The sequence below is a fragment of the Lepidochelys kempii genome, chromosome 5, assembly GCF_965140285.1.
Source record: "Lepidochelys kempii isolate rLepKem1 chromosome 5, rLepKem1.hap1, whole genome shotgun sequence".
Lineage (NCBI taxonomy): Eukaryota > Metazoa > Chordata > Testudines > Cheloniidae > Lepidochelys > Lepidochelys kempii.
This window is the reverse complement of record NC_136384.1, coordinates 108,259,914-108,284,211: the sequence shown is the minus strand read 5'-3', so window position 1 is coordinate 108,284,211 and position 24,298 is coordinate 108,259,914. Positions and strand designations below refer to the sequence as shown.

The following is a 24,298-nucleotide window of genomic DNA, read 5'->3' as shown; positions in this document are numbered from 1 at the left end:
GGGGAAAGGGCCCCGGCCGCTGGTGATGGTAGCGGAGGCGGGGGGGGGGGGGGGCGAGATGATGAGGTGGCAGGCAGGGGGGAGCCCATCACCGCCCGGGCACACGTCCTGGGGGCCGGGGGAGGGACATTCGCAGAGCTGGTGGAGGGAAACGCAGGGAGGGGCGCCACGGTTGATGACGGGGCCACAGCTGTGGGGGCAGCCCCTGCCAGGGAGGGCCTAGTGCTTTCAGCGGGGCCCTTTCCTTTCTTCCCGCCTTGGCCTTTCTGGCCAGCTGGGGGGGGTTTCCTAGAATCTGGGGGGGGGATGGGTGCAGCAGCAGCAATCACCCCGGTGCCTCCTGCTGCCGGTGCCCCAGCGGGGGGGGTGGCAAATATTTTGACAATAGTGGTAGGGGTGAGCCTTGGGGGTCGGGCGGGGGGGAGGTGGGGGAGGGACAGCCAATATTGTTAGAGGGGCCTCGCCCCTCTCATTCCCCACCATTGTGAGCAGGGAGAGACGGGGAGACACCGGAAGGAGGAGTGGGAAGCAAATTAACCGCTCCTTCCTGCTGGGCTGCAGGCAGGGTGGGGGGGGAAATGCCAAATGGGTTGGACTGGGAGGGGGGGAATAACAGAAATCGGGGTCCGGTGATAGGGGCAAGCTGTGGGATAAGCAGTCCGAGGGAGGTGTGTGTAGACCCACGCACGTTTGTCCAAAGAGTCTCGTTTGGTTGGCTGTTAAGTCCGGTCCGAAAGGCAAAGTTCAAAGCAAACATCTGGATCCGAAGGCAGATGGCAGGTTGCCAGCAGGGACGGACGGCGGGGGGGCCGTGTCAGTTGTACTAATGGTGGGGGCGGTTAGGGGCACCGATGGATCGGGGGCAGCTCCGTGCCACACCCCCTGTGCCACCACAGACACAATTAAAACACAGTCAAACTCCCCCCCACAAGAGTATAATTCAAAAAATTACTCAGTCTTATGGCCCCCTTCACAATGATTTGTAGTTTCCCTTGGTGATTTCTTCTCCGGCTTGTTGGCTGTGTACCAAGGCTTCCGGCGGGCTGAGATAAGAAAGGAATTCCAAACAGACAGCAAAACGGCTGGGTCTGGGGGTTTCCACTCCCCCCTCCGGATTACAAAATCAGCAATCTTCCCCCCCTGCTCCGGGGGGTTCAGCTGAGGCAAATAGCTGCGCCCGAAAGCAGGTGGCGGGGTGGGGGGTGGGCGGGCGGGTGCTGGCGGCAAGCCGGAGGCCGACCAGCACGTAAATGGCAAGAAAAAAAATAACAAAAAATCAAAACAAAGCAAAAAAGCGTCTGTCCCAGTTGTGGGGGGGGGGGGTAAACTAAGGCAGGGTCCAAAAGTATGAAAAATCCAGGCCAGGGGACTTTAGGAAAGAATAGAAAGCAGATAGCTGAAGAGCAAGCAAAGGACGTTCCGTTTCCCAACAGGGAAGGTTTCAGAACAATCAGGAACCTTTTGGAGACAATTAAGACAGACAGGCTGATTAGAATGCCTGCAGCCAATCAAGAAGCTGCTAGAATCAATTAAGGCAGGCTAATCAGGGCACCTGGATTTAAAAAGGAGCTCACTTCAGTTTGTGGTGTGCATGTAAGGAGCTGGGAGCAAGAGGTACTAGGAGCTGAGAATGAGAAAGCGGACTGTTGGAAGACTGAGGAGTAGAAGCATTATCAGACACCAGCAGGAAGGTCCTTTGGTGAGGATAAAGAAGGTGTTGGGAGGAGGCTACGGGGAAGTAGCCCAGGGAGTTGTAGCTGTCGCACAGCTGTTCCAGGAGGCACTCTAGACAGCTGCATTCCACAGGGTCCTGGGCTGGAACCCGGAGTAGAGGGCGGGCCTGGGTTTCCCCAAACCTCCCAACTCCTGGTCAGACACAGGAGGAGTTGACCTGGCTGTGGGTTCACGAAAATGGCCAAAGTGAGGGCTGCCGTGAAGCTCCAAGGTGAGCAAATCCGCCAATAAGTGCAAGACCCACCGAAGTAAAGGAGGAACTTTGTCACACCCTATTCAATTAATTTTCTTTACATTGGTGGACTGGTGATTACAGATGAAACAGGGACTAAAAGGAATATTTACTGAACATTTTAAAAATATTTATTACTGTTTTAAGGAATTCTAGTTTTAATAAAGAAAGAACATATGAAGCAGAAAAAACAATTTATCGTACAAACAGTGCCCCCAGAAAGTAAAGAGAGTCACTGTACAATAGGAATTGGAAATCCAGCAATGCAAATTAAAAAGCCCTTTTCCTCTTCTCAGAATGAAAAATTTATATTCCCTCTATTTGAAAGTTGAAAAAACTTCAGTAGATAATTAAAGAGGAAATAAACTGCACACCACCTGAATACCTTCAGTGATTCATTGTGTTACAAGAAAACAAGCTGAAATGTGCTCAAAAATGCCATCTTGTACATCTTGATGGTACAAAGTGGTTGCATAATATACCACAACATCTTGTAGCAAGGTGAGGGTTGGGAAATTAGTGAAAGTCTATCAAGATAAGCACACGCTTGGTATTTCAGAGGTGATATACTGGTCCTGGAGTGTGATGAAAGAGGAGATTGGAGTTGAAGCAAATATATCAAAACAATTGACACTTTTTGTCCTTTACTTTAGGGCAGATCAGTTATTGGAATTTATAAAATACAGCAGAAGGAATAGATTCTATTGGATGTAGGTAAAAAAAACCCACCTCTTCAAACCACAGACTGGCCTGGGGTTGGTATACTATCATAATCATCTGAATACCGGTCATACTGGTCAGTGAGAAGAGGCTGATGCAATTCATCCTTGTTTTTCCTAGCATGCACAATACATGTAGCACCAGCAAAAATAATTGCAACCAGAACCAATGCAGTCACTATTGCAATAGTTATGATCTCTGTGACCTGCAGAGCCCGGCCTAGTGGAAAGGAAGCAGGAAGAGAGAGAGAGAAAAAAGTTAAGCCTCAAGAGATACAGCTGAAAATTAGACCAAATCTCAATATCCATCATTATTTAACAAAATGCTTTTGGTCAGGTCCGCTTCAGTGCCTGTCATTATAGACTTAAGATGGGCCCGAGCTACAAAGACATTTTTCTTGCAATCTGATTTATATAGGCAGACTCATGAGCCCATGCAGAACCAACTGACCTTACTGGAATTCCATACAGGCAGAAAGGTTTACTTGTGTGTGGATCAGGGCTAAAGTTTGACTCTAGATCAGAACTTCTCCAAAGCTTGGGGATGTCCAAATTTAGATGCTTGGTTCAGGCCCATCTCTGGTTATGATTAATTACATGCACAGGGTATAATAGTATGGTACAATGGTCCAAATATGAGTCCTTTAAAAGCCAGCTTTGGACAGGTAAACAACCTTTTGGATCAGTGTCAAATTAAAATTTCTGAAATTTGAAACCAACTTTGCTAAATGACCCACATACACCCAGACATACACAAAATGAAGAGAGGACGACATAATGAAGCTTTTAACTACTTACTTGGCCATTGAACATCATAACTGTAGCCCAGATTTTCTGGAGCAGGAACAAACATGTCATTATTGGTAACTGGGGGCCAGAAAGGCACCATGTTATACTGCCGATTATGTCCAATAGGGGCATTCTCCAGTGGGTATATTGAAATATCTAAATTGGAAAACAAGGTTTCATTTTAATAAAGAAATAAAAATGAAAGTGATTGAAATTCTATTCAGGGCATTCTGAGAACACTTGTCTAAAACAGGCGGAAAGGAAAATATATTGAAGGCACGCTTCCTTTATTTCACAGTGGCACCAGAGATCAAAAAGGTATGTTTCAAGTGACTGAAGAACTGCATGAAACAAAGTATTATTCAAATGTACATTTTCAGAAGTGACTAGTGATTTTAGGGCCCAACTTTAGACAGGGTCTGATTTTGAGAAGGTGGCTGCTCAGCTCTGGCTTTAAAATCAGACCCTTTAAAATATCTCAAGTTGGTACCCCAAGTTGCTAATCTCTTTGGAAAATGTAGGCCTATGTTTACAGAACTAATGATTGATTTCTTCCTGTGTACAAGAAGAGAGATGTGCATATAGATGGATCTCTGGGGCCATGATCTGGTCCTTTTACTACAGTAATGAAAAGTTCTGTTATGCCATTTGATGTTACTATGAACGTTGAATGTTACTGTACAAGTTTGAAAGGCTAGCTGTTATAGCACAGTAACTGCAAAATCTTGCGCTGAATTTAAGTGGCTGGGGCTTTGAATTTGTCACTTGCTGCAATAGGATAGCAGTGCGTGATTGACCTAGTCAAATTAAAAAAGGGTCAGTTGGAGTCAGTTTTTATAATTGGAGCAGGTTTTATTTTTCTCATTAGAGATGTCATGGGAAATGCTACAAGATCTTGTGGTAAATTATGTAACCACTCTGTACCATCAAGATGTAGAATAGCTTCCCTCAAAATATGTATGGAAAATTCTTTCTCCCTTCTTGGGAAGCAGCACAAAAAAGGCTCTGTTGTGTGGTTGCAACAGATCCCTGTGTAAGGAGTTGTGGAGGGCTGCATTGCCCCAAGTGAAGCACAATTTCCAATTTTGTGTAGACAAGGGTGAATGCACTCTGCACTGACCATTCGGGTGGCACAGATTTGTCTCTTGGTGCACTGGCCCCAGTCTTGTCTACTTTATTCTTACCCTTTCTGGCTCATTTGCTCCCTGAAGGGAGCAGGAGCAGCGGTTGTAAATTGGCCCTTGCGTGAATCATGAAGGGTGGATGGGTTGTCTTTGCATGTCTTTCTTGAACATCCATGAAACAGCAGATCACAATGTAACTCCAAATGAGTAGCAGGGGTGTGCACTGAGGTATTCTTTGGGCAGACAAGAAGAAATTCTCCCTCCCAGGCCACAGAGTGATTGTGGAACCCTGAGGCTTCAATAGATTACGTGATTCATCTGCCTGAATTTTCTGAGATACAATGTATTTGCAAAGGTTTCTTTCCTGACCTGTGCCTGACTTACACCAACCACATTCTTTCACACACATAAAGGGTGGAGGCTCAATGTGTGGTAGGATTCCCTCCTTAATGAGCAGCTTTTACTAAAAAGATCCCAATGTTGTTGAAAGTGATTGACATTTATTCCACCTTCACATCTGAATTGCGGAGGGTACTCACTGTCCACCAAGAGCCAGCTGAGCTATTCTGAATCGGTAGCAACTTTGCTAAGATCAGAAAATAACAAATGCATCTCACCAGGATTATGTCTCCTCAGCCATTCATCAAAAACAGCGTCAGTAAACGTGTGCAAGAAGACAAAAATAGGGTCGTTGGGAGATAAATGAGTTTGTCCCCCTGTTCCATTCAAAAACAGATGAGCCAAATTATGAAGGCTCCGAACTGCCGGATCATACTTCCCTGAAGGATCGCTGTATCCTGTGTATACAAATAAAGAGGAACACAGTGAAAATCCTAGTGAAAAGCTTGTTCAGAAGCAGCAATCTAGGCTGGATGCTATTTTCTCTATTGATTTGCTCCTTCTCTACCTATTGATATTTTAAATAGGTGGCTGCTACACCCCCAAAAGTATGTCATTTTCAGATCAAAATAATCTTCGCAAAAGAATGCTGTGAGTATGGAATGAGCTTGCTTCTGTGTCTCATGGGAGCAAAGTGGAATCTAGCACAACAGTGGCAAAAATAAAACATTTTCTAGCATGCCACTGAAACGATAGTTTTCAGCTCTAAATGGCTCCGGACATAATTGAAACCATCAATGCAGCCACTATCTGATACAAGTGTGACGATGCTACCATGTATTCTAATGGGCCAGCTGTTACTTCAGCTTTCCACATGTCTTTTACACATTGACTGCCAACACACTGACTTTGGAAAACTACCTTCTGGAGTAGTAGTCTCAGATTTCCCAGTGTAGATACCCTAGCACCATTAGCACTTAACATCTGAAAAATGTCATGTCAGAGGGTTTAAAATAAATCATAATGAAAATTCTTCCAACTTATAAATCTGGGGCAAATTTTTCAAACTTGGATGTATAAAAATCTGTCTTCAAATCCATCAGGTACTAGATATTGGTGGCCAGTTTTTCCAGAGATGCTGAGCATCCACAGCTCTCAATCACTTCACATGTTCACCCAGATTCCAATGATGCATTCTTCAAGATAAACACAATGAGCCAGATCCTCAGCTATTGTAAAATGGCATAGCTTCACTGGAGTTAATGGAGCTAAAATGATTCATCCCAGCTGAGGATCTGGCCCATTATTTGGAAGTTAACTGTTCGGTAACCTATCATGGTTACTAGCCTTGTCTGAAATTAATTCTTTGGCATTTTACAAAGAAGAAGAGTTAAGTTGAGCAGAGACTGAAGCACATGGGGCCAATTTTCAGATGTACATGCCCAAATTCTTTTTTGTTTCATGCAATTTAGGTGCTTATGATTGAAAATTTCACTCTGAATTTGATTTATAGAGTTAAGATAGAAAGTGGTTTATATGGCCCAGTTGGGGTAACGATTGATAGAGCTCTGCAAATCTGTGGATATCCACTTTATATCCACAGATATCCACATCCACGGATGTAGGTGCGTATACAGATAACTGCAGACCATGTTTGTTGATCAGATGTGGATACAAATTTTGTATTCGTGCAGATCTCTAATGATTGATCTGTTCACTTGTTTATCCTGTGCATCAAGTTTGTTTGTTTACATTTATGGGAGATACTGCTGCCTGCTTCTTATTTACAATGTCCCCTGAAAGTGAGAACAGGCATTTGCATGGGACTTTTGTAGCTGGCATTGCAAGGTATTTATATGCCAGATAGGCTAAACATTCGTATGCCCCTTCATGCTTTGGCCACCATTCCAGAGGACATGCTTCCATGCTGATGATGCTTGTTAAAAATTAATGCTTTAATTCAATTTGTGACTGAACCCCTTGGAGGAAAATTGTATGTCTCCTGCTCCATGATTTTACTAGCATTCTGCCATATATTTTGTGTTATGGTCATCTCAGATGACAACCCAGCATATGTTGTTTGATTTAAGAACACTTTCACTGCAGATTTGACAAAACAGAAAGAAGGCTCCAATATCAGATTTCTAAAGATAGCTAAAGCACTTGACACAAGGTTTAAGAAACTGAAGTTCCTTCCAAAATCTGAGAGGTATGAGTTGTGTCGCTTGATTTAAGAAGTCTTAAAAGAACAACATTACAATGCAGAAACCACAGAACTCGAACCACCAAAAAAGAAAATCAACCTTTTGCTGGTTGCATCTGACTCAGATAATGAAAATGAACATGTGTTGGTTCACACTGTTTTGGATGGTTATCTAGCACAACCCATCATCAGCATGGACACATGTCCTATGGAATGGTGGTTGAAGCATGAAGGGACATATTAATCTTTAATGCATCTGACATGTAAATATCTTGCGATGCCGGCACCAACAGTGTCATGAGAATGCCTGTTCTCACTTTTAGGTGAAATTGGAAACAAGAAAGTGGGCAGCATTATCTCCTGGAAATGTAAACAAATTTATTTGTCTGACTGACCAACTGATCAAGAAGTAGGACTGAGTGGACTTGTAGGCTCTAAAGTTTTACATTGTTTTATTTCTGAATGTAGTTATTCTTTTGTACATAATTCTACACTTGTAAGTTCAACTTTCATGATAGAGATTGTATTACATACTTGTTTCAGGTGAATTGAAAAATATTATTTCTTTTTTATAGCACAAATATTTGTAATAAAAATAAATATAAAGTGAGCACTGTACACTTTGTGTTCTATGTTGTAATTGAAATCAATATATTTGAAAATGTAGGAAACATGCAAAAATATTTAAATAAATGGTATTCAACTATTGTTTAACAGTGTGATTAATCATGTGATTAATCACAATTATTTTTTTAATCGCGTGATTAATCACAGTTAATGTTTTTGATTGTTTGACAACCCTAGTACTTTCTCAGGTCTCACGCTACCCTGATTTCCACCCAGGCCCACTGGGAACGCTGGGAGTCTTCTGGGGCAAAATGCCTCCTGGAGTTTCCAAGGAATGAAACCTGTAGCAACTGTGTCAACCTTGAAGAGGGAGCTATTACAATCAGTGGGACCTGGACCCTGGATCATGACCCTGGATCCTCCCCACTGATTGACCAGCTTATATCACAAAGGCCAGCACCATCAGCAGCTCCACAAAGCTTTTGTGCCTCCTGTGCAAGGACTCTCTTTGTATCTGTGCAGGGGCTCAAAGGAAAGGTGAGGCTCCCCTGCACACACATACGGGTGTCAGACAGAGTCTGGTATTCTTCAGGGATCAGCCCCAAAGTTGTAACAGTTATTCACTACACTAAGCTAACAAAAGTAAAACAATTTAAATGGCCCATGTCCCATCACAGAGCCAATACTGCTGTTTAACACTGCAGGGAAAACTGGTGAGTGTAATGGGCTAGTCCCCTCACCCGTTTTGTTTTGGTTCCAGGCACTTTTAGTTGTGGTACTTGCCTTCTACTGTATTACGGAAACTGTCTGTTGAATTGGAATAGAAAGGAGGAGTGTCAAACAAACCAACTTCTAAACAAAGAGCAACATCCTGTGGTTCTGGGAGACGCTGAACCAGGGGCCGGGCAACATTTCCAGCAGGATTCCTTCGAATTGGACCACCTTCTGTGCCTGGGGGTTTGGGAGAAGAAAGAAAGGCATGATGAAGCAACATTCTGACAGAACAGTGGGCCAGATCCTTGGGATGGGCTAAACTTGACTTGATTCAGGATCCAATTTGGGGAGAGGGCAAAGACTATTCAAAGCCATCGATGTGCCCCCTAGGCCTGTGGGAAGTCGAGGGCCAGTGTATGTTAGAGTATTCAGTGTTGCTGTCACCTATACAAGCTGCAATGGCTCTTTAGGGCTGGGGATAGCTGGAGTGTAACACATTTTGTTCACACCCTCTTCCTGCTCCTGAAATCCCCCTTGCTTCATCAGGTCTGAGAGTTGGTTGGGAATCTTCAGCAGCCTCATAGAGTAGATTTCTGATTCCTTTGAACAAAGGGGCTGGGGCTGGGCCAGGAGTCAAGGATCTTGCTCAGTGTGCTTGTAAACCGCTCAGTGTGCTTGTAAACCACTCAGTGTGGTGCTCTGTCCCCCTCTAGTGGTAGCTGGACCACAAAGGCTACAGTCTTGGCTAAGCAAATGCCTTTCTTTTTAATCTCAGGCATTAGAAGCTCATGTATTAAAATCCAGGGATCTGAGGTTCTGTCCCTGCTATTGCGTACCCACCCTTGGGTACGGTTTGTTATGTGTTCTCCCCTTTAAACGTAGGTGTTATGAGCGTGGTTATCTGAGTGAGTTGGAAGATATCCAAAGCTAAGGAATGACTAGGTGGACACGACCACATTCAGGCACCAAAGGTAACAAAATGTATAAAACAGTATTAATTGTTCTTCCAGGAAGGATATACTTGTGGCTAACACATAAGAAAGGGAGTAAGAGTTTAGAATGAATTCTTCTGTTTCCCCTGGTCTGAACAAGCTTCCAAAGCAACTGCTTAACCCCTTTGTGCCTCAGTTTGCTTGTCTGTGAAACTGGGAGACAAACCCTTTCCTACCTCAGAAGGGTGTTGAGAGACTTCATTCATTAATGTTTGCAAAACACTCTGTCATCCTCTGATGGAAAGTGCATTTGAAAGCAAAGGATTGTGATTATTTACTATTATAGGACCGTTCACTCAAAAAAATCTGTCAGCAGACAAACTTACTGTTACAAATGGTTCCCAAGTTATCATAGTCTTCTAGGTTTTCACAGAGCACACGCCACTGGGAGAAGATGGAATTCTGACTTATAAGAGAGATGTCAAAATTGCTTCGAGCGCCCATCAAGTCATCTGTGCAAATATCGCAGGTGTTTCCACCAGTAGCAAAATTCCAATAGGGAAGTGCAAAAGAGGGATCCTGTAGCATCTCCTAACCAAGAGAACACTATGTTAATGTGTGCCTTCACTGGAACAATGTAATATTCATAATGAGAGGGATTTTCCAAAATGAGTTACGAGCAGTGGCATCAGTGACTCTCAATGAGACTTGTGATCCAAACTGATATAGGTACTTTGGGGAATCTCATCCTACATGTCCCCATTAACAAAATCAAAGTGCTATGTTTGATCAATTTAAAAAAAACGCAGCCCCCCAACAGTCGTGTCCAAAAAATGTTTACCTGCTGTTGTTACAGGTAACCCCCTAGGATTACCATAACTGAAAGAGAATAAAGACAAATATTTCCCTTAATTTCTCAGTTTATGAACTTTGGGCCTTTGACAGCACTCAGAGTCAAATTGTTACATTGAGTCACTGAATTTTCTCATTAATAGCACTGCATATGTTATCTAATTTGATCCGTAACTTGATGCTTTCCTGAAGTATTTTAGAAAGCAGCCCGATTATCTGTACTAAGAACCATAAGACATTACTGCTGTCCTATTTTTTCCAAATAATTCTATTTTAATATTAAATATACTTAAGGCTAATCAAACATGATAGCACTGGCTTTTGACAAGCAAAGCAAACATAAAAGCAAATTACCTTCAGTGAACTACAGGACTACAGAGTAGTGGGAAAGACGATAAGAGGTTTGCTCTTTCGGTGTTTGGGATTCAGTTCCATTTCTGATTAGAGATGGGCAACTGTGAAATTCACTAGGACACAATGACCATCAAATTAACTTCACTAATGATGTACTTTACTAACCTATACTAGATTAGTCTATTAACCCATTAAGGGCTAGGATTTTTCAAGGATTCCATATGCAGGAATCTTATTGACTTCAGGGGAATTTCTGGTTTCAAAGTGGGTTTAGCCTTTCTGGGGGTTTAACTTATTTTAATTTATTCTATCTTCCCCTTTACCTTTATTTTTTAAAAATAGGTGGTCTTTACTAATGAGATGTTCTATTCCACTTCAGGTAGGAATTGCCAGTAGACAGTCATTACCTAACTAGTAATGACCTCCAAGTTAGTCATTAATGCTTAGTTTGTGGATTGATAGTTAAATTACTTCAAACACCTGTCTATTTTGGCAACATTTCTCTCTCTCCTTAAATTAAGATATTTAATTTATCACATGTATTATAAATCCCTCTTACTGATACATAACACATAGGATTGGAGGATTGGAATGTACACAAGGAATGTTGAAGCTTTTAGTCTATTTCCTTCTGTCCTTCCATTCTGATGAACCCAAGAACATTATGTGAAGGCTTCAGAGATCTGCAATTAACTACACAAGACAGAATTACCTACAGCTAATCGACCAAATATTTTGCTAGAAATCAAAGACAAAATATAAATCACATACTGTCATGTGCATTCATTTAATCGTCTGTGAACTGCTCACAGAAAACTCAATTTGATTATTTCCCCCCTAGATTTTAAGAAATTATGTTTTTTCCACATGTGTATTTTTTTCACTCAGGAATTTTAATAAGACAGGCAACCATAAATTAAAAACCTGAAAAGAACTGGGGGGTGAAACATCTACGTACTCCTTATATTCTTAATGTGATTCTGTATATCTATGGTGCTCATATTCTGTTCCATGGACAAACAGTGAACCATGGATTTTCTTCCTCATATTGAAACATTTTGAGAATTAAGCACTGGGGAACTGAGTCACTGGGATGAGCGTTTGTCCATAAGCAGATCTTTCTTGCGCTTATGAAGTGGTCCACAGAATGAGGAAGATGGAGAACCACCGATTTATGTAATAGGATCTCCTGATTTGCTCTTTTCTCTAGCTGTTTGAGCTAATCACATGCCTAGGATTTGATTCTGATCTCACACTACAAATCCATTGATTTTGTTGGAATTATTCCTGCTTTCGACTAGTGTGAGTCAAGAATCAGCCCCCACAATTTAGAAGTATCATTAACAATTGTGTTTATTGCATAAATTACAGAATTTAAAAGGAAATATATAGGGAATACTGCTGTTTTTTAAAGGAAGCTTTGAGAGAAATTTTATAGTTGTTAGACTGCTATAGTTGAAATAGTGTTTCTACTTTTTATATGCTCCTAGCAACCTAAAAACACCCTCAAATGATGTAATATGTCTGATAATACTGGAATTGAAATTGAGTAATGGAAACCATCTAGAAAGATCTGCAATGTATCTCTCTGCACTGGAATGTGGGGGGAAGTCAGTCTGCTCTTTAACTGGGCAGCATGGAACATGAACAAAAACAATTTCAATATTAGTGCAAACTTCACCTGCATGTCTCTCTCCAGCTGCAGTAGATGATACCTATGCCAAGTGAGAAATGCTGGTCCTTCATGAGAGAAATCCACTCCTCCAAAACTTTGCTGCCCTGCACCAAGGAAAGTCTTTCTGACAGAGTAATAATGGGACCACACAAAGTAGTTATAAATGGACACATTTTCAAATTGTGGTGTGTTGCCATCAGGTCCCAGTATCTCCTCATGTCTCCTGGTGGCTATGACAATATCAGGATGTATTGTAGTCTTGGCTTGGTGTAGGGCATTGACAAAATTATTCCTTTCCTCCGCACTCAGGTCCAGAAGGTTCCTCCTGACTTTAAGGGATTAAACAGAAGTCAGTTATAAAGGTAGTGAATACCCACATCTCATTTTCACAAGTTCAGAGTCTATTAGCCTTACTCATAAGTACCTCCTTTTTCCTCAAGCAGCCCGGTTGTTTTCATTGGGGCCACTGTGGAGGTAGGGTGCTACTCAACATGAGTAAGGGCAGGAGAATCTGACCCATGACTAGGATGAATGGACATGGTGGAAAAAGAATTTAGTGCTTTTGGAAGAGTTATCGCATACTTACTTATTAATTATTATTAATTATTATTATTATTATTATTATTATTTGTTTTTAGATTTGATAGCAGCTAGATATTTAAGGGTGAGTTCTTTGTCAGACACACTTCAAAGGTAAATCCAGTACACATTTTTTCATGGTATCACTTTAACATAAATAAGAGAGTGCTATATACCGGCCTTTACATTATAAAGTTTTGCCTCCTCATGTTGTATTATAACATTTTTAAAAGCCCATCATTTTGATTGAATCTGTGAGGCAGAACGAGGGAGCTTGAGAAGCAAAAGCCTGGATTATATCGCTGCTGAGAAGAATTTCACTATCTACTAGTGGGACAGAGTTCAAGTTACCTCTTGAGTCAGAGATAAAAGTTCCTCTATTTTCCAGCAAGCAGCCACCCATTTTAGTTATCACAACTATCCTGAATTCTAAAACAACTACATTTCTATACACAGTCAGTTGTGGACACAGTGGATGAAATCCTGTGCCCACTGAAGTCAATGGGAGTTTTCTCTTAGTCTTCAGTGGACTTCTGCCAGTAACTTCATATACAGAAAAGTGTGCTTTTGATTCTTATGAGTTTAACTGAAAACCTAAACATTTACACACACATCTCTATATATAAAATACCACACATACACACTAACACAGAGAAATAGGCTCTTTAGAAATGTTTAGACGTGGTACTGTATTTAGTTACATACATTACATTATTTGCACTTCAAAATGTTTGATCCAACAAACTATAATAGCTATTTTGGAGCCAACAAAAATATATAATTCAAAATATATTATTCTATCAACCCATAGTTTAAAATTATTTGTGGTATCGATGATGGATATGCAAACTATAACCAATAACTGTTTTAAAACTGATCATACAGCAGTTAATTTTACAATTCTAAACTCATGTTTATTTCATCAGGGCTGTGTGGGTCTGTTAAAAGTTTCTTTTTCTGTTACTTGTCCCTTTCAGTAGTTGGTACAGGGCTAGAGCCAGATCAGCTGGCAAAAGCTGATATAACTCCCTTGTCTTCAGCAAGCCCTGATTAATGAGCATTAACTTTTGCTTTCCCGTTGCCTGTTCAGGCATAGAGTTTGAATAAGATTTTTGGGTCTCTTGTCCTTTAGTTAAGCTTGCTTTCAGGAATTCAACTGCAAAGATTTTTAATTTATAATCCTTATTTTAACCTTTGTTTTGGAGTGTACAGAGCACTTAACGTTACTTTCATGGTGAAAATAAAGAGAGTGGATTTTTTTTTGCAGTAGCCACTGCTCACTTATATTACAGATCTATCACATCTCACCCACTCTAGATAGAGTCCTTCATGGTGCCTAGGTAGAAACGCTTGTTTATGGTTTCCTCACACATATATATTTTTACAGAATCCAACAATTTAAACATTAAAAAAATCCCATGACTAATAATTTTAAACCCTAAAAGTATTTACATAGTTCAGAAAGTTAAATAAGAGAAAATATTACTAAATTCTCTCTCCATTCTTACTCACCTATGCATTTCAAACCGACTGTTATTGACTATCAATATATTTAGGGCCTGATTGTCAGAAGTGCTGAGCACCTGCTTCTTCCTTTGGGGTTTGTGGGTGTTCAGCACTTCTGAAAATCCAAGGCATTATTGGCTCAATTGACAGCCCAGTTTAACAGTCCTGTTGCAATATAGATTTCTAAATAGGGTGTCAGGGATAGTTTACTCTGTAAAGGCGATAGGAAGCCAAATACACTTTACACTTAGCATTGGTGACCAGCAGTGTCTCTTCTCTATTTTTGATGCCCTTACCTGTGCGGATCTGCTGGTTACAGGCAGCTCCACTCCAGCCAGGTCGGCAAGACCCACAGTCATAACCGGAGAAGTTACCATTGCAGCTGCAGGTTCGATTGAAGAAGCGTAAGGGCCACTGCTCACGGTCATCTTGGCCATCATGCATGTACTGTGGGCCATGGGGCCGTGAGTCTGCTATCACTGGTACACACTGACCCCTTCCTGAAGATGAACCACAGCGATCCGTACCAGGCCCGAACTCCGGAGACAAATCCGGACAACACTCGCCACTTCTCAAGGAATCAACCGTAGCACATTGGCGCGGGAACTGAGCTCTAGCTTGGCTGAGCAGGGTAAGGAGTGGTGGCAAGAAGAAGCACAGCAGTATGGAGTGCTGCATAATAATAATCCAGGAGAGGTGGCAAGAAGAAGCCAGCAGCCAGCACACTCTGTTCTCTTCTGTCTTGTAAAGCACAAGCTACACTGAAGAAAAGAGAGAGAGGGAGGAGATAAGGTGATACAAAACTCCACACTGTCCCCTCAGTCTCAGATCCTCCACTCACAGACTTGAAGGTGCTTCCCAAACCATAATTCTCATTGCATTCCTTCCAGACAGATATTCTTTCACTGTCACTAAATAATGTTAGGGACTAGCATCTTCAATCCAAGTATTTCTATGGTCTTTGATTTACCTTCACCTTTTCTGAATTAATCTGATCTACCTCTCTTGTTCTGTATTTAGTATTTCCCTGCTCTTACTGTCTGCTCCATTGAAAAGTCTGTGATTAATAAGCTACGAAACCCACGGCCTCTGCCTTGTACCTTTCTCTGAACTCCTCTTTGCTGAGCTTCTGTTTTGTCTCAATGTGTTCTACAGTTGCTCTTACCCTGAACTAAACAGTGGTAACTTCTTTCCTGTTTCTATCTGCTTTTTAATCCTGGCTCTGCCAACAGAGTTTGGCTTGGCCTTTCCCGCTCTCTTGTTCTAATCTGTTTCTACTTCAGTGAGTTTCCCCAGGCTTTAAGTATTTCAACAGCATATGATTTCTTTCATGCGGATATCCTTGTGATTTTACATGGTTTAGCAAAGGTCAGAGGCAAGTAATTGAAATCAAAACAGAGCACTAGTAGAGGCTTTTATTTTTAATAAAGGTTCTTTGAAAACAGACTATTCTTTAGACAAAGAAAATGAGAAAGCTTATGTTTAATGGTATTCCTTTAAATGCTAAGAATGACATTTTAAAGGGCAGGCCACAACAAAGGACACAGACATGTTACTTACACAGCAAAAGGCTGTCATTTCACACAATGAATAGCAAGCAAATAGTCCATGTTCAGCTAATCGTTAAACCTGCTGAGCCACCATGGTCCCACTGTAGGGAAGACAGAGCCACTTTTTCTAGGTAATACTCCTCTCCCTGTGAAATCCAATCACTGTCATTCAATGCAGCACCAAGGTCTCATCCTCAGGTTAGGTTCAGTCAAGTAGCAAGAAGTGACCCATAACTCATCCTAGCATGTCTCTGATTGTTGATGGATAGAGAACTCTCATAGCTCAACTTTATGCAATTTTGAGCAATCAGTCATGGTGTATCTCATTTGTTGAAAATTAGTTTTATGCTAAAGTTGCTTCAAGATCACTCCTGCCAGCATGGGACATATCCTGAGATCCTTCCATAATATTTACTCAGTCCTTCTCAGGTAAATTTCCCTTTGACCAAAACTGACTTTACTCAGTCATCCCCTCTCTTCCGAATCCCCTCCTCACCCACCCCTGTTGTCAGGAAGAGGACAGCCTGCGGCAAGATGGGAAGTTCTGACAGGAAATGGCATCAAGATAACATGTAACATTTTCTGGGAAACAATTCAAAGGTGAAAAGAAAAGGAGTACTTGTGGCACCTTAGAGACTAACCAATTTATTTGAGCATGAGCTTTCGTGAGCTACAGCTCACTTCATCGGATGCATGCCGTGGAAACTGCAGCAGACTTTATTTATACACAGAGAATATGAAACAATACCTCCTCCCACCCCACTGTCCTGCTGGTAATAGTTTATCTAAAGTGATCATCAGGTGGGCCATTTCCAGCACAAATCCAGGTTTTCTCACCCTCCACCCCCCCACACAAATTCACTCTCCTGCTGGTGATAGCCCATCCAAAGTGACAACTCTTTACACAATGTGCATGATAATAAATAAATAAATATTTGTGTCTGGGGGGGTGGAGGGTGAGAAAACCTGGATTTGTGCTGGAAATGGCCCACCTGATGATCACTTTAGATAAGCTATTACCAGCAGGACAGTGGGGTGGGAGGAGGTATTTTTTCATATTCTCTGGGTATAAATAAAGTCTGCTGCAGTTTCCACGGCATGCATCCGATGAAGTGAGCTGTAGCTCACGAAAGCTCATGCTCAAATAAATTGGTTAGTCTCTAAGGTGCCACAAGTACTCCTTTTCTTTTTGCGAATACAGACTAACACGGCTGTTACTCTGAATTCAAAGGTGGTGTACCTGGTAGATAGCAGAAATTGCTGCCCCATCCCTTCTTCCCTTCTGTGCATATGCAAGCCTCAGGATGAGAGCTCATTTACTGAAACTATTGTTCCTATCACTGCCAGGTAAGTGTGGATATTCCCAATAAGCCTTAAGCCTATGAGTCATATGACCCAGTCAAGACCCATGAGCTCTTACTCAATTAACTGTGACCCTCAAGTGCTCCTCTGCATTCTGCCATTTGCAGCAGACCAGTGCCAATTACTAACATTACAAGGGCTTCCATTATGTTCTCTCCTTTTCCATCTTGCTCACTCCCTATCTTCTCCCTTCTAATCTATCTGCTTTTTTTTAAATCAATCCTGCAACCCTAACTCCTGAAATCCTAAATCTTGCTCCCTCAAAACAGTGCACAGAAGTACTACTTTATGTATTTTGGCTGAAGGTGTCTTCCCCTATGCTGGCAGGCACAGGGTAGAACTTTTCTACAGCCGCTCCACGTGTGGATTTTGGTCAGCGGATTTATGTGCATTTCATATTCCCAAATCTCCCCTCTGCAGACCTGATACAGAGATTGTAGCAGAGCTGCATTCTGTGGTACACCCAAAACACACACAGTTACCTTTCATAAACATAAATTGGTTAGTCTCTAAGGTGCCACAAGTCCTCCTTTTCTTTTTGCGTATACAGACCAACACGGCTGCTACTCTGAAATCTCTGGTACTGTTGCTCTTGGATCCTCCTACTGCCCTTCTGGGTTTGGAGGATTTGGCCCTAGAGATTATACTAACGCACTACATTTGAGTTTCACATGTAGTTTTACTAGAACAATTTTTATATTGTAACATCATTCAAGTGTAGGAATACACTTGCGGCATGCACGTGTGCGTGTATTTTCACATATGGATTTTGGGTCTCAATTCAAAAGTAGCTGACTCACTGATTAAATCGATCTTCCTCTTTTACAGGCGTATTGTCATTGGGTTCATCATTGATTGTTTCTCCTGTTTCGCTGTCTTCGCTGCTCTCGGTTGCAATAGTGGGGAAAAAGAGTAGAGGAGGTGATCCAAGTTGTTTAGCTGGAGTTTTATGTGTGGTCCTTAATGAACACGTTAATCAAATTTTTCCTCATAAAGTTAACATACAAAGTGTCACCCATATTCAAACCCTGGACATATTTTTTTTTATCATTTTCTTCATTAATCAGAACCCCATGGGTAAGTTGCTGGGAGCATGAGCATCCTAGGCTGATTCAGAGGCTGCTAGTGTGTTAGATAAGAAAGGAGGAGGAAGAGGTGGAATGGCGCATGACTTCGTCCTGTGGTTACATGGCAATTCACCCCAGAAAAAAAGTAGATGGCATTGGTGTTGCCTTGCCACCCTATCTTAGGGTTTCTGCTGGTAAGAGGGCAACACTGGTTTATGCCAGTCCAGATTGGTATAGAAACCTTCTGGTCGCATGCCTATTGCTCTTGTATGGCTGTGATGCATCCTCCCAAACCGCCAGCTATGGTGCCTTTAGAGCCAGTGCTGCTCATTCTTTGGTATATAGAGTTTCTGGCTTGGGGCATCTGGTATGAAGTTTGGGCAATTTGGGGCCCTTTTTCTTTTTATGCTTTTTATTTTTCTTTTAAAAGCATTTTAAAGGAAATCTTGGTGATTATGAAGTTTAAAAAACACTAAGCTAGAATAATGTCTCTGATTGTAACAACTTCAGTTTTGGTCAAATATTTGGATGTAAATAACTTGAAAATGGTTTCCTTCAGTATTAAAAGTACAGTACGTATTACTGGAGGCCAAGGAGCTTTACTTTCAGGAAGTAGTATAATATTCTTACAAAGGTTGAACAAACTATGTCTCATATGTCTGGAGAGGCCAAGGTGGCAGCAAGGGTGCCATTCAGTATGTTCCCCAGTACCTTTTTGGTTTAAAAACACGTGGTTGGTTCTGCATATTTTTATTTTTTTTAATTGTTGCTTACCTGCTTTCTTGCCTGCCTGGAACTGAAAGTGATGAAATATCATGAGCAAGGCTGTGTCCCCAAGAAATCAAGCCTATTTTTTTCAGACTAAATATATATACAGGAGGATGGAAAAAACTTCTGGGTGTTTGTGAAATGAACCAAACTTCAGACCCATTTGATAATCTCCTGTTACCAAAGCTTACCATGATTAATGACCCATCTGTTCCTGAAGCAATGCAAGGCCATTTCCAGAAACAGCATTGCTTTTGAGTTTCAAATGGAGCACAGTTTCCTGAAATGCTGACACAGGGATTTAAGGCACAGACAAGCCAGTGACAGCCATAAGAGTTTTCAAATGACTTTAATGTGTCATATGCATTTACAAATATGTTTCAGGCTCCCATCTTGACAGCCCCAATATTTTAAAAGCTCATCACGCTCTTTTATTCTCTCAGTTTCCACGTTTTTCTTTAGCTACTTTTGAAGGCATTTCACATGAACTGTGGAAGTCAAGAAAAAAAATGTGACACCTCTGGCTATTCACAACACAGAAGGAGTTTTTTGCATGCAACACAATGGCTAGTATTCATCGATGCCAGTACTTGACAGCATAATTATATAATCTCCTGTCACATGCTTCTACGCCATTAGGGAAATACGCTTGTCACTGAGGTCATGGATCCTGTGATTTTGTTGTTGTTGTCTTATTTTATAAAAATTTGCACTTCTTCCCTGATGTGAAGCTATTTGCCAGAGGAGTGCTGCTTCTGCTTCACTTTTCTTCATCTCTGCCTTTTTTCTGTTTGTTTACGTCCATATTTCTTTTTCTGATTCTTTTGACCTCATTCCTCCTTCTGCTTGTACTTTTAGTACTCCATCTTCATATTCTAAAGTCATTTTCTGCGTTCCTCAAGATCATAAGACCTTTCTTTTGAACCCAGGTTGTTTCTCCACGTTCTCTCTGAAAGGCTCCAGAAACTCTTCTTTCTGCTTCCAAACCATATTGGGTGTGTGTTTAACTGGCCATTCTGAATCTTTATCCCATCTTTCACTCCTGTAGATCTGGGACCTAAGGTCCCTCCTTCCCTAAACAGGGCCTGATTCTCATCTCATTAACACCATAGTTAAGAGTGACAGCTGAAATAAGAGTTACAGGACCAGATCCTCAGCTCATGTCCACTGAAATCAATGGACCTATACCAATTTACATCAGCTGAGGATTTAGCCCGTGGTGTATAAAACCAATATAAATTAGATCATTAAGGGGTTGTGATGGAAAACCTGCATACTGAGCATAGACAGAGGAGGCAAAAAGAGCCTCTCCTGTTTACAAGCAAGCAGCTTGATAACACCCCACACAGATGCCAGAGCTGCCAATCTTGGAGGCAGGCACCCATAGCTGCAAACAATAGAGAAAACAAGACCTGCTATACAGGAGAAAGTACAGAGATGGAAGAGGGGGTAGAAAGGCCTGAGATAGCAAAGTGGTGAGAGCCCTTGCACCAGTCAGCCTCCATGATATTACTTCATACACCTTGTCTTTTTAATATCCTGGGACCAGCATGGCTACAACAACTCTGCATCCAAGAAAACAGCAAGCCCTAAAATTGAACTGCTGATAGATTTAATTGGAAGTGAAGGTCCAGGAACTGACCTGTGAGCAAACAAAGTAGGGCCAGTCAGGAGAAGCAGAGACCCCTTGCAAGACCGTATCAGGAGACAGTGACTCTGTTGGAGCCCCTTGTTAACTTGGTTGTGCCTCTTCAGCAGCTTTTCCCTCCCAACCTCTTTCTCTCAGCTCCAGGATCATCCTCCACTACCAGCCTAAACCTTGCTGTTCTTCTTCTTGTCAGCAACATGTACCTGTGCTAACATACCGCACCATGCCACTGCCACCCATTCATAAACAGTCAGTTCTTGAAGAATCAGGATGCAGCTACAGAGTGTGAAATTCCATCATATAATATCACTGCTCAATGACATAAACTTGATGTGCCTAGAATTTGGGAATTGAAGCTAGGATTTTCAAAGAGCCCTAAGAGAGTTGGGTATCCAATTCCCTTTGACTTTCAGTGGATACTTGGCTCCTGACTCCTTTGAAAATCCCTGCCTCCCAGAAACCTTTGCACAAGCTTCAGTTCTTAGAAGTCAGTTTATAATCTATATAATCTGAATGGAGATGTAATTCACAAAGCTATTAATTTAGAATATGAGAACATCCATCCCAGAACACATGAAAAGGCATATAATTGTAAGGATATATTCCCATGTCTTTCTTGTTGCTGTAAAGATCGTCATTAGGAAAGAGATCTTTATTAGCTCTACTTGTGCTGAGTAGTTAGTGAAACAAATTTGTCCCTGCAGGTAGATCATCTTTTTAGACTTTACTAATTCTAGTGGGCAGGGGCTTAATTATACATATGTATCCCTATTTACTTTACACTGCTGTGTATGTTTAACTTCGTTGGCATTTCTTGTTCACTTTATTTGGTACATTGATTTTGCAAACCAAGGCAGTGAACAAGAAATACAGAACTGTGTGCATCTCCTTTCACTGTAAAATGTGCAAGCATATGTAGAAAGTGCATACAAAGTATATAGTTTACTTCATTTTTCTTTTTCTAGCACATACTAAGCAATACATAGTTAAAACAACAGTCTTTAGGACTAGAAAGACAACTGCAGAGATTGCTTTTGAAACATGGACAGCTGGTGTAAACACTGGAGTCTCATTAGCAGACTCTGTGAATGTAGAAACACTCCAAGTAGTTATAACAAGTGATGAAATGGCATAGAAATAAAAACACTGACTTTAATAAGAGTTACAGAACTAAAACCCTGTTCCTCGCTTTGAAAATATAACACATGGAGAAGTCACTGTCAGAAACCAGTTACTCAGTTCAGCACACATAATGGTGTTGACACATGGTGTTTCAGACCTTATCAATGTTAAATACCCCAAACACAAAGCTGTGTACTCACAACTGGGCTATAAAAGTCTCATTTCTCCATAGTGCACACATCCAAACCCCATGCTCTTGGCAAACCTACTTCCTACTAAATTGGTGGGTGCAGCTGCACCCTTTCCACTATTGTGAGCCATAAAATATTTACAAAAATAAAAGGAGGACTTGTGGCACCTTAGAGACTAACAAATTTATTTGAGCATAAGCTTTTGTGAGCTACAGCTCACTTCATCAGATGCATTCAGTGGAAAATACAGTGGGGAGATTTATATACACAGAGAACATGAAACAATGGGTGTTACCATATACACTATAAGGAGAAAAGGAGTACTTGTGGCACCTTAGAGACTAACAAATTTATTGGTTCCTTCCCCACTCTGAACTCTAAGGTACAGATGTGGGGACCTGCATGAAAGGCTCCCTAAGCTTATTCTTACCAACTTAGGTTAAAACTTCCCCAAGGTACAAACTTTTACCTTTTGTCCTTGGACCTTATGCTGGCACCACCAAGCGTGTTAAACAAAGAACAGGGAAAGAGCCCACTTGGAGAGTGATCAGGTAAGGTGAGCTACTACCAGCAGGAGAGCGGAGGGTGGGGGGGTGGGAGGGGGCAGGGAAACCTTTTGTAGTGATAATCAAGGTGGGCCATTTCCAGCAGTTGACAAGAATGTCTGAGGAACAGCAGGGGGTGGGGGGGAATAAACATGGGGAAATAGTTTTACTTTGTGTAATGACACATCCACTCGCAGTCTTTATTCAAGCCTAAGTTAATTGTATCCAGTTTGCAAATTAATTCCAATTCAGCAGTCTCTCGTTGGAGTCTGTTTTTGAAGTTTTTTTGTTGAAGAATTGCCACTTTTAGGCTGTAATCGAGTGACCAAAGAGATACAGTGTGACCCATTGTTACCTGTTCTCTGTGTATATAAATCTCCCCACTGTATTTTCTACTGAATACATCCGATGAAGTGAGCTGTAGCTCAAGAAAGCTTATGCTCAAATAAATGTTTGAGTCTCTAAGATGCCACAAGTCCTCCTTTTCTTTTTGCGGATACAGACTAACACGGCTGCTACTCTGAAACCTGTCATAAAATATCTAATTTGCTTTCACTTTAAAGTGAGGGGGCCAGTCTCAGATAATGCAAATTGGCAAAGATCCATTGACTTCAATAAGAGATGGAGTTAATGGTCCCACTGGAGCTATGGTGCTTTACACCTTATGAAGATCTGGGTTATTAAAATCTAGCTTAATCTTTTGAGTTGTTCTGATTTAAACAATAGGTTCATTTATTCTGCTGAAAAAAGTAATATATAAAAATAGCTTCTTTTCCAGAAATTTCAATAATTTCCAACTTTATTCTTTATTATGTATTATTATACATCATCATTGTTTTTTCCCTTTTATTCTGGGGGGGAAGGCTAAATAAAGAACTCCAACTCTCAGGGATACCATACAGAATCAGAAATACCAATCCCAAGTATAAGAACAAAAAGGTTCTTCTGTCCACAATTCTTTTTCTCAATTTCTAGTTTGAATCTTTTTTTTTTAAGGTTTTTATATTGCTTGGAGAGGTTCACACAGCGCCATGTTTACCCCTCTTCTTTTGTTGGTATTCTCACTTAGTAGCTGCTGGCTCCATAAGGCTTCAGTGGGACAACATAGATATGGTACTATTAAACATGAATAAGAGGATCTGAATCTGGCCTAGTGTAAATTTAAACTAGCACTGGTCAGTCACTTCTGTATTAAATGAAATCTCCTTCCACACATACAGCAGCATTGATTGTTGGCTTTTTCCCATCAAACTGATTTTAAACTGTTACCTCATAAAGGGCCTGCTTTCTGCCTACACTGAAGGCAATGACAAAACTCCTGTTAACTTCAGTGGGAGCAGAAATGCCTCCTCAAATAATAAAAAACTAAGAAAAAGATAAAAATGTCTTACTTTTGTATACTCCAGTAGAAGAGGTACTAAATTAAATGGACTTCAGTTTTTAAACTATAGCTAATTAATAATCTGATTTTATTTTGTTTACAGCACTGAACTAACAGAAGTCAACTGCAAAGGATGCAAATATAACAGTACAAAACAAGCAATTTTTCAGTTAATCTTTATACTAAGTGTCTGATACTGCTTCCATTGAAAGCATTGGGAGTTTTGGTCTCTTGTATTTAAATTTGTATAATATTGATGATGTCTTGTCAGTAAATAATTACCTGAAGTTTCTCATGTTTCTGAAGAATTATTATTATCAGACCATTCAAACTGTATGTTATGAG

At 41.1% G+C, this 24,298-nt stretch overlaps 1 protein-coding gene across 1 annotated transcript in view; it reads right to left on the bottom strand.

Moving 5' to 3' along the window:
• Positions 1-2,226: 2,226 nt before the first annotated feature.
• TYRP1 (tyrosinase related protein 1) overlaps positions 2,227-24,298 on the bottom strand; it is a 34,636-nt gene continuing 12,564 nt past the window's right edge. The window contains exons 3-9 of the mRNA XM_073346256.2: positions 14,616-15,080; positions 12,241-12,563; positions 9,740-9,944; positions 8,491-8,658; positions 5,216-5,395; positions 3,484-3,630; positions 2,227-2,905 (exon numbers count right to left, since the gene is read on the bottom strand). Of these exons, the coding sequence (XP_073202357.1) occupies positions 2,700-2,905; positions 3,484-3,630; positions 5,216-5,395; positions 8,491-8,658; positions 9,740-9,944; positions 12,241-12,563; positions 14,616-14,997 (1,611 nt within the window). The 5' untranslated portion in view covers positions 14,998-15,080 and the 3' untranslated portion in view covers positions 2,227-2,699. The remainder of the gene's footprint in view (positions 2,906-3,483; positions 3,631-5,215; positions 5,396-8,490; positions 8,659-9,739; positions 9,945-12,240; positions 12,564-14,615; positions 15,081-24,298) is intronic.